General features: G+C 38.8%; 1 protein-coding gene across 7 annotated transcripts in view; it reads right to left on the bottom strand.

The window, feature by feature from the left end:
- The window catches only part of rad23ab (RAD23 homolog A, nucleotide excision repair protein b), a 22705-nt gene extending 8685 nt beyond the window's left edge, over positions 1 to 14020 (bottom strand). The window contains exons 1-7 of one of the 7 annotated variants that reach the window (XM_042227215.1): positions 13794 to 14020; positions 9016 to 9097; positions 7574 to 8182; positions 6906 to 6990; positions 3431 to 6717; positions 1304 to 1749; positions 576 to 622 (exon numbers count right to left, since the gene is read on the bottom strand). In XM_042227215.1, the coding sequence (XP_042083149.1) occupies positions 576 to 622; positions 1304 to 1749; positions 3431 to 3442 (505 nt within the window). In that variant the 5' untranslated portion in view covers positions 3443 to 6717; positions 6906 to 6990; positions 7574 to 8182; positions 9016 to 9097; positions 13794 to 14020. Of the gene's footprint in view, positions 1 to 575; positions 623 to 1303; positions 1750 to 3430; positions 6718 to 6905; positions 9098 to 13793 lie in introns of those variants that run through there. The other 6 variants (XM_042227213.1, XM_042227216.1, XR_006055210.1 and 3 more) reach the window with 6 other exon arrangements.
- Positions 14021 to 14228: the final 208 nt, after the last annotated feature.

Consider the following 14228-nt stretch of genomic DNA (forward strand, 5'->3'; position numbering starts at 1 on the left):
TTTGTTTGTTTTTTTGTTGTGTGTTATGTCTTGACACAACTGTGGATCATCAGTTGAGTTATGACCCATAGGTCAGAGTTAAGAGACAGACAAAAAGATCAGGACTTAAATTGAGTAAGAAAGTAGCCAATGTCCAAAGGAAAACAGTCTCACTCATTGGAAGCAAAACAGGAATAAATGAGAGGTAGCACCTGACTTTTGCACAGTACTGTACATCATAGGGGCTTTGGCTCAGGAACAGGTTGTCTGCTAATCAGGAGGTTGGTGGCTCGTTCGTATCTTGCCAAAGTATTGCAGTGGGCAAGATACATTTCCCGTCAAGCTTGGGGAAAAAAAATGCTGTCAACTACTGGCTAAAACTGAACTCCACTTATTTAGTCTGTATCTGTTTAAATGCTGAATTTTTCAATAGAAACTACTGTTCTAATTTCCTTACTATCTCCACGTATGCTGTAATATAGAAAATGTTTACTGTATCAGACGCACTCTAATGATTAAAACAAAAAGCACCATATAATTAGTACATTAGTATTTTACTAGTTATGACAAAGAAAAGAATAATCACTGATAATTACCCAGTATTGATGCTGCTTCTTCAAGAAGACCCAGTTCATCAACGAGGCTGAGCGAGATGAACAAACAGATAAAACATGACATAAATGTTCATTCTAAAGAACCAGGATTTAGGATTTTAAGTGTTCCTTGCTCTATATTGAGGCACTATGATATAACTTAATGCTTATATGCACTACTCAGGTTCTCTTCCTGCATACGATGACTGTTTTTGTGAACTGCCACGATATAAATCAAACTGAATTGAGTGCCAGTAATATACTAAAACTAAAAAAAGTAAATAACATACATCATGTTCAGTTCCTCACTACAGCCACAGCACTAACATGGCCAGAATGAATGAAATACTGATTAAACAATGAAAATGAATCCATATTCACCGTGTTCATCAAGGTTGTGTTGTTTTATGATCAACCTACAGCAGCACACTTATGCTTGAAGAAAAAAAACTGTCACTGCAATTACTACTCAGCTTCACTATACGAAGAAAAGTACTGGGCCACCTACGCATTACATCTAAAGTTGTAATTCTCCATGCTCTCACACAAGGCACAAAATGACCTTGATTCTTTGAAGGTGACAAGACATGCAGAAAGTAATTAGAGCTTCTTCGATATATAACCATCTAAACTAGAATAATATGAGCTTACCTACCCATTTTACAACTTCTTATGATATTTCTTGATCAAACAATTAAACTGCCACAGTTTACATAAAACTATTATCCAACCTTGAAGCAGAGGACTGGACTGGTGCTGTGCCAGATGGCTCATTCTCTGGGTCTTCCCTCAGCTCTTCTTCTGACTGGGCAGCAGGGGTGGGGCTATCTGTAGGGACTAACTCAGGGGCTTCCTGTACAGCTTCAGGAGCTGTGGAAGAGGCAACAGTGGCTGTGGAACCAGAGGCCAGAGCTGATTCTGAGTGTGAGTCCAAGGTGGGTTTTGCTGTTGCACCAACAGAAGCCACAGTGGTGTTTTCTTGAACAGAGGGCGGGGCTTCCGAGGGAGGCACTGACTGTGAGGCAGGTACAGCAGCAGACATTGTGTGTGTTGGTGTGGAGGGCACCTGTGTTGGGCCAGAGGCTGGTGCTGGTGCTGCAGCTGAGGGTGGCACTGGAGTTGCAGCTGGCGTGGGAACTGAGTGAGTGGCTGCTTCAGCAGGAGAGGTTGGTTTGGGCTAAAATGACATTTGAGAGCTGATTATTAGTGGTGTTGCTAAGATAGTCAAACAAACACACAGTTACACACATGTAACTAAAACAGAATCAGTTAGGATGCAACCCTGTTAAACTACCCCAAGAAACATTTCCATGTGAGCCCACAGTGGACAAGTGTGGATTAGCCCATGCCCATCATGGTTTTCTCTAGGCAATGCAGAGTGGGCTTTCCTGTAGAAAACCCATATACTTCAAAGGGCAGAACTTCCCTTTATTTATAATAAGTAAATGACTACTATGGAGAAGATTAAACCATAGAACATTATTACACTTTCAGAAATATGACTCTGAGAGAAAGCGACTCATTGAATTCTAATATATTTGTAAGTTTGCTCACTTACAAAGAAATTAATTTTTGTGCCAATTTATTTTAAGTGTGAGAGACAGGATATTAAATATACATTAAAAAACATATTACATCAAAGTTATAAATTGTTGTGCATGTCATTGAGGGAAATAAATCTTTGATCTCCTACAACTGAGCCAGTATTCTGGCTCCCACGGATTGGTCACAACCAATCAGTCAATTTGATCAACTACAGATACTCCTGCACTCAACTCAGTAAGTATATAAAGCACACCTGTCCACAGAATAACTTCTTTCCATTATAACCTCTCCACACCATGGATAAGACCAACGACCTCTTAAAGGACGTCACACAGAAGACTGTAGGCTTGGGAGAAAGTGCTGTGGTCAGACGGAACCAAAATCGATCTCTTTAGCGTTAACTTGACCCACTGTGGAGAAAGAGAGATGCTAGTGTGTGACCCAAAGAAAATCAGCCCACAGCCAAGCACAAAGGTATGTATTGTAAACTCTTGGATGAGAAGCCCCTCTACCAGAACACTGATGATGAGTGTTGACTTAGTATTATAGCATGACAATGACCCAAACCATACCACCAAGGCAACAAATGAATGCCTAAAAAAGAAGCACGTTAAGATGAGGGATTGACTAGCCAGCCTCCAGACCTCAGTCCTAGAAGATGTGTGGAGGGAGCTGAAAGCTTTGTGTTGAGGCAAGCAGCAGGCAAGGAATCTACATGATTTAGAGAGTTTCTGTGAAGAGGAGTGGGACAAAATTCCACATATAACAACTGTCACCACTGTGCTCGCCAAGTTGGTCATGTTTTGCTCGGGGATCAAATACTTACTTTACTCAATGACATGCAAAGGAAATAATAACTTTTTTGTAATTTTTGCAGATATTAAAACTTCACTAGAAGAACCACAGGTGTGAAAAAATGTATACCAATTAAATAGATTCAGGAAAAATGAACTAACACAGGGTTAGTCAGACCACAGGCTTCTAACAGAGGCTTTGTGCCGAAATACAGGGATATGATAGCAGTATTGGTAAGACATGGCAGGCAAAGAGTTAAACAGTAGTTTAAAAGTCTTCAGGAGAACTTTGTTGTGCACAACTTTAACTGGACAAGGATTGCAATAAATAACTGTGATAGTGTTAAGAATTGATGCTTAGTGTATAATAGTGTATTGATATCGTTTTTATGGAGGAAGTGCACAGAACCAATATAGTCACCCTGGCAGCCACAAGCTATAGTAAAACTGAGTAAATAAAAAAGCAACAAAGTTGTGTGTATAACATGACCGTCTAAAGAAGAAACCAAAGACACTAACCTTGGTAACCATGACCACCACAAAGTTCTTCTCATCGATTCTGTACTCTTTCAGTGGGATATCATCGTTTAAGATTTTGCCTGTGACATTCACACAGAAACAGCAAGTGACAAAAGATATGACAGAATTATTGAACACTGACAATGAAACAGATTTATAGGCTGTAACCTTTACATGTAGGGTGTATAGAAAATATAAACGTAGCCAATGTGAAATCAATCACTGGTTTAGGAAGTCCCATCAAAAAGTTTTGAGCTGAGCATTTTCGCTGTTGCTATTTCAGAGACATCACGCACTCATAGTGTGATCCATCAATCTCCAAGGCAAGCAACTGCAAGTGGCATCATCCTTCTTATATAATTTACGAAACGTTTTACGAAACAAAAAGTGTTATGCACTTCTACAATGGCTTCCCTTTTTAAAACTGGAAGATACACTTAAGTTTCTTTTAAAATTTTATTAACATGGTTATGAATATGTTATTAGGCACTTTGCATTTCAAAACTCTGTTTCCTGCTTTCCTTGCATTTTGCTTATTTGGCTCTGGTTTCTGCTTATTACGTAAAAACTACCACAGTTGTTTCCGGTCAATAATAACACACCTTTAAGCTACCAAAGGTAATTGAGTGGTAATAACACATTATTAATGCTTGTTTCTGACTTGTTACCCTACTATTGCCACTTTCTTACAGAGCTGTGTTTCCACATTATTACCCCCAGTTTTGGGCCATTATTATCCAATTACATAAATTTCAGTGTAATACTCAACTGTAACCACTGTTGCTACCACAATAGTACTTTAGTGGTTATTACTTTGGTAATTGAATGGTAATAACTTAGAACTTACCACCTTATTATGTTCTGTTCCTCCATGTTATCCTACTAAACTATTACAAGGCTGTAATAAAAAGCACTACCAATATGTTTTTCTGGAATGTCATATCTTGGGTCAAGCTTTTTAACAAGCTGCTTAAAGCCCTTATCATGTAACTGCATCAGTAATAAGCTAATAATTATTTTCACATCTGAAATAACCTGTGACCAAATGTTTAAGGACCCTCCCCAGTCCAGTCAGACAGAGATCTCTGAGCTATGCCTTAAAAAGCAATCTAGCTGGATATCTAGACTGATATTGACTAGGTCATGTTTTAGGAAAGAAAGGTCACCACAAGGACAAAGACAGGCTGTAGAAGAGAGCCAGAGAGTAATATTTTCTTCTTCTTTTTTGAGTGAATCTAAGTGAATTACTTTAATTTCTCTAGGAGCCACAATAAAAATTCTACTTTTACATTCAGAGTCTTTTGGCCCATATCAGCACCTAATAAGCTCAGACAAATATATGATACTGAACTCACTTTAAGAATAATCAGTATGTGCAGTTTGCTATGTGATCATGAAACTGATCGGAAATAACTAATCAAAATTTGTGGCTTTTATTTATTATCCTCATAGGTTTTCTCTAACTGATAACGCTGGCAAATGTGTAGTTTGAAGAAACTTTTAATAACTCCTTTAACATGTGAAGAAGGAAACCTTTGATGATGGAGATGACTGGTTTCATGAAACAGGCAAGATCGATGACTGTAAAAAAGATGGACGACGTGGCACCCCCACCCAATTAGTTTTGGATTAATGTTTGGGTAACGCTAATAGAAGTCTATCAATGTCAAAAAAGTTTGCCAGTGTGATTTCACGTTTATGTTTGATTAAAATCCAGTAGGGCATGAGATGTTTATGTTAAAACTGCTGCAGTGTTGTCAAATTGTAGGACATGAATGTGCTTATGTGCAATGGAAGGCTTATCAGGCTATAGATGACAAACCAGGCTGCAGAAGCAGCAACGCCTCTGTATGAGCGGACTGTAACACCATGACATCAACAACACTGGACATAAAACCTGCTTTCATTCTATCCTGTACTGTCATCAATAGAAAAGTTAGGAAAATATAACATTTGAAGACAATGTCAGAAAATAACATGAAAATGTGCTATTATTACTACTGTTTATATGGCCATCATTAGGGGTGCTCTGATGAAAAAGCCTATGCTAACAACCACGTTGTTATAATTACAAAAACACATCGCAACATCTAATTGTTCTACAACATTTAACATCACTCTTTAGCTCCTGTTAATTCATTTGCTAGACTAGCCGTTAGCATACGCACTGTGTTAGAGGCATGTTGCTATCTAGTTAACAATGCTACACACCTGTTACTACTGCACACTCCACAGAGGCCCAGAGTTACTGTTCATTCCATAATTATCTGGAAATTAACTGTTGCCCTGAGATTTTACACAAGACCAAAGATAATATAAAAATGACGTTTTAAACAGTTTTAGATCAAATCACAGAACACTCTCATACCTGGTAACATGGAAACTTTAAATAAAATGTTAGATTTAAAAGCACAGCAGCAGAAGGCGGCGTCATTTTTCTATTTATTTATTAGAATCATCAACAGATACATTCACCCTGGGGGAAAACCAGTGACCAGCAGGACCACAGCTGTCCTTTGCCAGATGTTCTGTTTAACTACTGAGAAAGACGTCATTTCAGAAACATCAGGAAGACTGAAGCTCATCGCAGGGATCAAGCAGGACTCAAACTGTTTACCAGCAGCGCCCTCAGAGGGAAATCTTCAGACCTCCACCTTAAGCCCATCCCAGAAAATGTGCAACCCCAGCACTTCATGAACGGTGTGACAGCGACATTTGCTTTGTGTGCTGTTAGAAGTACTGCACATCATCCTCATATAAAGAGGCTCTGGACTCACATGATCAGGTTATATTCAGTCCTGTAGGTAGTTATTAAAATATATATTATCCTCTGATTATTCTGGTATGACTGACTCAATTACAAATAACACACACAGTGTGAAAGAACTGTAGATTAACCTTTTAGTTTAACATACAAGTGACGACCTTTGACCTTCATCAGGTTGTATTCAATGCTGTCAGAGAAAATCTCATGTCTTCTTCATGCAGCTGACTGCATTCAGTCTATTAAACAGAAGCTGTGCAGGTTTGAGATCAGCAGCTTTCTGAAACACCAAACTGAGGTACTGTTTATGCTCATATGTAGCATGGGTGATTAATCCCTTTGACTTTTTGTCTTTAACTTTATCAATAAAACAGCTGCAGCTTTCACTGAAAGCACACAATATGGTGCTTTAGCCTTTGCACTTTTTTCATCAGTTAATGTTGGAGTTACTGCAAAGCGTGAATCATAGGATGATCTGTCTGCTGTCACTGGGTGGTGCTGAGGTCAAATCTGAGGGCAGCCCCTGTAATCACAAAGAGAACAGAATCAACACAAACCGTAACATGTTCATCCCTCAAATCTGAAATAAATCTGATCCTTTCCTGTCCTCACACACTTCAGGATCTGCAGTTCTACACTTACATTTTTTCAGTTCTACAGTTCTGCTGACATTAGCTTTTTATTTAGGAAAGTTTACAGTTTAATGTTTACCTTTGAGTTGTTGGTGGTTTTTAAATTGTGATTTCCAAACATATGATGATGGAGCAGCTTTCCAGTCCTGGTGCATCGTGGTCAGCTGCAGGGAAACAGACAAACATATCATCACCAGTGTTTGAGCTGGTGCCTGAGTATTGTAAGCTGTAACCGTGAGAACATTTTCAGTCCTCTAATTCTAATTGTTCTAATTGTGCTAATGACGAGTTATTGAACTGCAAGGTTTTTGTAAATTTCGTGTTACTGTCCTTACAGATGTGGCTAGAGAGAGAAACCATGCTGCTGTTTGCACATATTTAATAATCAGCTCTACACAGAGCTGAAGGACAGGCCAGCCTGTTGCTTTTCCAATCTTAACACACGTTAGTTAGTGACTGAACGGGCCGGTGACTTTTCTCTGTTTCTCATGTAACTGGTTTCAGCGCCTCACCTTCAGCTGCAGGTCTGAACATCCTTTAGTTCAGTACAGTCAGAGCAGCTGAGCAAATGTCTGAACTACAGCACTGAATTTAATGAACATTCAAGCTCAAAGTGTCGGCTCTCAGTTCATTCATGTGCACAGATTAACTGATGAACGGCGCTTTCCCTGACAGCTGACTTCTCATCGTAGCTAGCTAGCCAAGGACATAGTTGCTAAATAGCTGACAAACACACATTTAACTTACCGAAAAAGTACGCCAGGGCCTCGGGTCCTTCTGTCGGTTAATCCAGTTTACTGCAGAACACCTCACGCTGTCAGTTTGAAACAGTCCATTGTGGTTTTGTAAAGTAAACGCTGGACCTCCTCTCTGGGTCCTGATCCATTCCCAAACGGTTTGTGCAAGTTTCTCCGTGACTGCAGCTGCCAGTCAAAGCTGTTATGATGACCCCAATTCAACAGCATTATGGTAGTAGTCAAACTCATGAGACTTATGTTCACCTTTAATTCCAGTTGTGACATTTAAATTTTTCTAATATACATTTAATCTGGGGCAGCATATTGTGTGGTGGTTAGCACTGTCGCCTCACACCAAGAAGTTTGTGGGTTCAAATCTACCATGTGTCCGAGGCCTTTCCGTGTGGGGCTCTCCCCCGTGTTTTCTCCCTGGGTCCTCCTCTCACAGTCCAAAGACATGCACTAAGTGGGGTTAGGTTAGCTGGTCATTTTAAATAGGTGCAAATGTCAGTGCAAGTGGTTGTCTGTCTCTCTGTGTCGGCCCTGCAGCAGACTGTCCAGAGCGTACCCTGTCTCTCGCCCTATGGGAGCTGGGATAAACTCCAGCACCCCCACGGCCCTGAATAGATAAGCAGAGGAGGACGGATGGATGGATGAATACGTTTATTCTGTTCAGAACATGTATTATTCCATATAGCAATGAGAAATCTTTTCTGCAGAGAAAGTACTTTTAGATTTAATACTTTAAGTTAACTTTTCCAATAATAAACAGTTTAGTGTGTTGAAGCAGTTTTACTTTCTGTTTTTTTTTCCAATGTATTTTTTGTGGCTTTTACTCTTTATAGTGTTCGGACAGTGGAGAGAAGACAGGAAAGCTGGGGATAGAGAACAAATAGAAGCAATAGCAGATTGGAGCCTGGACCTCTGCTTTAGTCTTACAGCATATGGAAAACCTGCTCAGCCCAGTGAGTTAGATTAAAATCCTTCAGTCAGGAAGTTGAACATAGTTACATTTCGAGTAATGTACAAGAGAAGACAACAATTTTTGTAATTTTAATATATACTGCAACAAACATATAAGGCTTTCTTCTGAAATGTATAAAGATGGCAGTCTTCATTTCAATTATATCTGGACTGCTTGCTGTGGCGGTCTCTACTAAAACTTACTTAGGTATTGCCACTTGTTTCTCAGACAATCTTTTAAGATCAGATGATAGGAGAGGTCGTGAAGTGGAGAACTGTTTAAATGCCACATTTGTTGCAGCTTATCCACCTCTGCCACAGCTGTTCTATTCAATTTAATTACTATAATTATAGTGTGTTTGCAGTCTGCATTTCCCAAATTAATTATACTGGGTAAATTATTATTACTATTTTTTTTTGAGGTAATGACATGAGAAACAACGTCTGATTAAAAATCAGCTATTATTTTCTCTTAACCCTCAAGCTTACCTGCATAGATGAGTTTCTGTCCCACTGAAGGAAATGCATCTTTACCTCTGTGCTCTTCTATTTTCTCCTTCAGGGCTTTCACCTGTCAAACATATCAAGAAATATTAGGTGGAATGAGCTCTTCTTACTATCCTTTGTCTGCGAACTGACAGATCCATTTATCTGCACTCACTGTCTCACGTCAAAGTGATTATTTGTGATTATCGATATAACTGAAAATGTAACTATTTAAAATGAGAGCACAGTTAAGAGTTTGATTGTTGCTTTTATAATTCCAGTTATGCCATTTTGCCACAACGCTGCCTAATATGTTTTCACAGTGTAACTGCATACATCTGTCACAAAAAACAAGGCTGTTCATTGTTTTTACGTGACATATTAAAATCAGAGTTTTTAAAGAAAATATTTTCCTAAATTGAAAAATAAATAATAGACGGGTTCTTATATAGCGCTTTTCTACTCTTCTGAGCAGTCAAAGCGCTTTATACAACTGTAATAAATAATCACAAGTACAGTGATGTTAAATACAATTACTTTGACTTTTTGGGAGATTTTCTTACTTTAACCGGAGACACAAAGTGTTGCTGTATTATATCTCCTGGTTCTCATGAGGATTTCTAATTAGAATATTGTTATAAGTTGATGTGGATTAATTTATGCCTTTTATTAGTCTGTGAATTCTTTTTAACAGCTGCAACTCTTTGCTTTTTAAACTATGATCCCCTGGGTCCTCCTGTACTGGCCTGCTGTCTCTCTCTGTCTGTATGTGTGTTTTGTCTTCCGATGGCTTGTTCCAGAAAGCATCTCCCACCCTGCGCCCCTCGACCCTCCTGATGAGCCACACCTGGCAGCTGTTGGCTAATTAACCCTCCAGGTCCAGGGTTTAATTGGCCATTTTTCACTACTTTTGATTTTGTCTTTGTATTTCACCTTTAAAACTTGCCTTGTTTGATATCATTCTTTTCAGCACAACCTCACATGTCTGAATTTAGAGTTATTGTTTTATATTAAGACACTGTGTTAACACAATTGATCTAAAATTACACAAAAATCATAAAATCCAAGTTGGAAAAAGTTATATTTCTTACTGTAAAAACCACAAACATGTTTATTGTTTAAATGCAAATATACATTGTAAATTTAAACAGCTAATGCCTCGGGGGCGGGGGGGGGGGGTTCTTTGTTTGTACATTTAAAACTACTACTAAAATTAAAATTACAAAACAATTAGGTGTCACAATAAGATGCCACACAAATTCTTTGTGCCACTCCAAAAATAGTTTCTGTTCACCACAAGACAGCGAACAAATCACAGGGATAACCTGCAGGCCTGACATCACTACTGTTTTTACCGTTTCTTCCCGCACTAGATGTGATGATAGTATTCAGAAAAAAACTTGAAGTATTTTTCTTATCATAACTCTGGTTTTATGTAGCCTATCAACACAATGTTAAAACTGGTACAGAGTTTGAAGTCCACACTTTCAACACAAGTATCAGCATCAGAATACGTTATTTTCCCTAATAACATTTAGTGGTTAAGCAGAGACCACCACCCTGGCAGCTGAAGAGCCCCCCCCCCAAGTTCCACTGATGCACCAGAGGCCCCCGCACCAGGGCTGGGCCACCGTGCATGCAATCACCACCACCCTGGCAACACACTAACCAGGACCCAAGCCCCCCAGGCCCAGCCAAAACACACCAGCCCGGTGGCGGAGAACCCCCAAAACCCTTCAGTTCATGAGGAGAGTCTTCTTGGCGATGCATAGGGCGTTGAGAGCCATGTGAGCTGTATTCATCTCTCTAGTGCCATCATGTAAGTTGCCCAATAAGCAAACTGAAGGGGAGGCTGGAATGCTACATTTCAGACACTTTGACAAGTCTTCACATATCGCACGGCAAAACCTCTGAACAGGCGGACAGAACCAAAGAGCGTGGATGTAATTGTCAGGTGTATGGCCTTGACAGTGTGAGCAGTTGTTAGATGATGTAAAACCCATCATGAACATCTGTTGACCCGTATAGTGCAGTCTGTGTGGTATTTTGCATTGTATTAATTGTAGACTGGGATTTCTAATCAATTTAAAGGTTTTTAAACATATCTGAGACCAGAAGTTTTGGTCTAAGAAGACTGATAGATATATTTTAATCAGCTTATCGAATAATCTGAGACTCTTGAGATTGTTTTTTAATATAATTACCTCAAAAAGAGAGTGGTTTGTGAGTGTTGGAGAAAAAGTAACACATCATCTGCATAAAGACTGATTTTATGTTCTACGTTCTTGCATTTTATGCTCTCGATCACTATAGCCTGGTTTTAGTAGGAGACTAATGTTGGGAGAATTCATATTTGGTGGTAGTCTGACATTTTCCTTGATTTCCTGCAGCATTCTGTGGAATACTGGTGCCAGAGTTCTCTACTTGAAATCCATCTGGACCTGGAGCCTTACTATTGGGCGTACTTTTCAGGGCTTTCTGGAGTTCACCTGATGTCAGCGGTGAAGCCAGTGCTATTGCTTGACTGTCTGATCCTTTCAGAAAGATTACGTTGTCAAGTAATGGATCGATTTCATTTTTTGATGGGTTCATCTGTTGGTAATATGAAGTTTTGTAAAATTTCCTGAAAGTGTTGTTTATTCTTTCAGGGTCATATAATGTGTTCCCAGATAAGTCTTTAATGGCACCTATAGTCATTTTTCTTTATTTATTTTTAACTGGTTGGCTAGAAATCGACCTGAATTGTTACCATGTTCAAACTGCTGCAAGCAGTCTTTGTAGTAAGAATTGATTTTTTTTATTGAAAATTTCATTGAATTCTAGTTTTGTTTATGTATTTTTTTCAGAATTTTCCTGTTCCTGGGAGGACACTTCTACGATTTGATTATTTCTTCTAATTCCCGAATACGTTTGTTTTCTCTTTTCTTTTTATGTGATAAGAATTAAATTATTTTACCTCTCATCACAGCTTTTCCTGCTTCCCAGAAAACAGATGCTGATGGTCCAGGCAGGTCATTACAGTCTAAATATAAAGCTCACTGTTTTTTAAATATTTAATAAAATCTTCATCTTTAAGCAATGATGTATTTAATCTCCAGTTTTTACTTGGTGGAATGATTTTCTTACTTATTAGAATCAAAGATACAGGAGCATCTCAGTATCTCAGTGCATCTCAGTGTCTGACATGTCACTTTACAGTGAGTTGCTGACTAGGAAATAATAGAAACGAGAGTAGGAGTGATGGATATGTGAGAATAAAGTATACTTCTTACGGTTAGGGTGGAAGGAACGCCATGCATCGCAAAGTCTGAAATTGATCATGTACTGTTTAACTATATTTGTGGACAGCCAATTGCGCTGAGTTCCTGCTGAATTCAGCTGTCCATTTCTTCATTTAGTCCAAAGTTGAGGTCGCCCCCAAGAACAAGTAAGCAATCTAGGGAGAGTGCAGTAAAAAAAACGTGGAAGAATGAGCAGCCGTATACACTTACAATACAGAACTTTTTGTTAAGTATGGATAATTCAATAATTAGAATTCTTCCCTCTGGATCTATAACTGTGAGTACTGTGAAATTAATATTTTATGTGTTAAAATCACTACATTCCTCTGCCTAGAGCTATAGCAGGCTGAGAACACATTAGGAAACAAAGGTGTTTTAAGTTCATGCGGCAGGTCTCTGAGTCTCTTGTAATAAAACAACATATGCCTGTAGTTTGTTTTAAGCTGGTTCAATATCTTTACCCTCTTTTCTCTGGAGCCAGCTCAATGCACAGTCCATGTGACAAACCTCATGGCAATCAAGCGCACCAGTATAACAAAAGGTCCACTTGGGAAAATAAATGTGTTGGGTGAAATTTCCATTTTAAAAAGATAATAGTAATGAATTGAGCAATTTTACATTTTTTAAATGACTTGACAGTTACATAAAAAGCTATAAGCTCATTATATAGCTCATGGTACACTTTTACATCAGTATATATTTGCATAACCAACTGATAAGAAGACATGTAAAGAAGAACTAAACACCAAACACTGTGTGATGCCAATGATTGTTACAGTCCCTGCCATTAACATGACATAATACTTAAAACGTTATTAAAAACGTTATTAGCTTAATAAACATAATTTAATTTGATGCACCATTATTTGATGGGGGAAACTTTTTTTCTTTTTTTTTTAATCTAACAGATTTAACGATCAGCCATCCCAGTGTTACATTTGCGGACAGGCTTAAAATACTGCACCGTCATTCATGGTGATATACTGAAACAAGTCCGAGTGAAACAGTGTCAAGTGAAATAACAAAACACACATATTTCCGGTCTGTTATTTCAACGTACACACATGCTGCTTATTCACTGCATAACATCACAACGAAACCCAGTGAATACGCAAACACCATCCATGAGTAAACTGCAGATCTGCCATTCATGTAGCTTCTTCCGCATGGTTGTGGTGGGGATGGAGCCGACTTTTCGATAGTGTTTTATTATTTTATTTTGAAGGAAAATGTGCTCTATTCCTGTCTTTCCTGCGCTATAGTACCTTATGTGAACTCTGCGATACTGCAGAACTGATAACTTGTCTGGAAGCATTTTTGTCACATCGACGTAATGTTATTTATTTCGGGGCGGTTTGTAATAAAAAAAATAACTGATTTATCTCAATTTAAACACCCTTTACTATGGCCATTTCCCCACACCGGGTAAAATTCCCGCATGCCTCAGCCAGCCCCCCGAGCCCGACCATGTTTACTTCGGCCCCGTTAACTTCTACTCACCGTCAGTTCTGGGTCTATTTCGATTCTGAACGTCTGCTGTTGGAGTGTCTTCAGTGTTATAGTTAGCATCTTTCCGGTGGTTCTCGGACAACAGTGGACTCGGAAGAATTTCTCAACAGCAGCAGCTCTTTTTTTGCCAGTATTTTTCCGGCTCTGTATATATGTGTGACTCAGCTGTCTTAGTGCCGCTGAGCATGCTGGCCACCCACGCCATCTACTGCTGGAGTCACAGTATGACATGCTGCTGACTTCACATCCTGTCGGAAATACCCAACTCCAAGCACAAAAATATTTACAATGATTATAATTCAATTAAATTCAGTTTAAATCACAACACAGCTACCTCAAGGAGATTAGAATTTTTAATTAGCGCCTCCAAATTTAACTCACAAATAGTCCCTTTAGTACAGATTGTCAGGGATTAGAGCTATCAAT

This window comes from Haplochromis burtoni, unplaced genomic scaffold, assembly GCF_018398535.1.
Source record: "Haplochromis burtoni strain Fernald_Lab_line unplaced genomic scaffold, NCSU_Asbu1 Contig_249, whole genome shotgun sequence".
Classification (NCBI taxonomy): Eukaryota; Metazoa; Chordata; class Actinopteri; order Cichliformes; family Cichlidae; genus Haplochromis; species Haplochromis burtoni.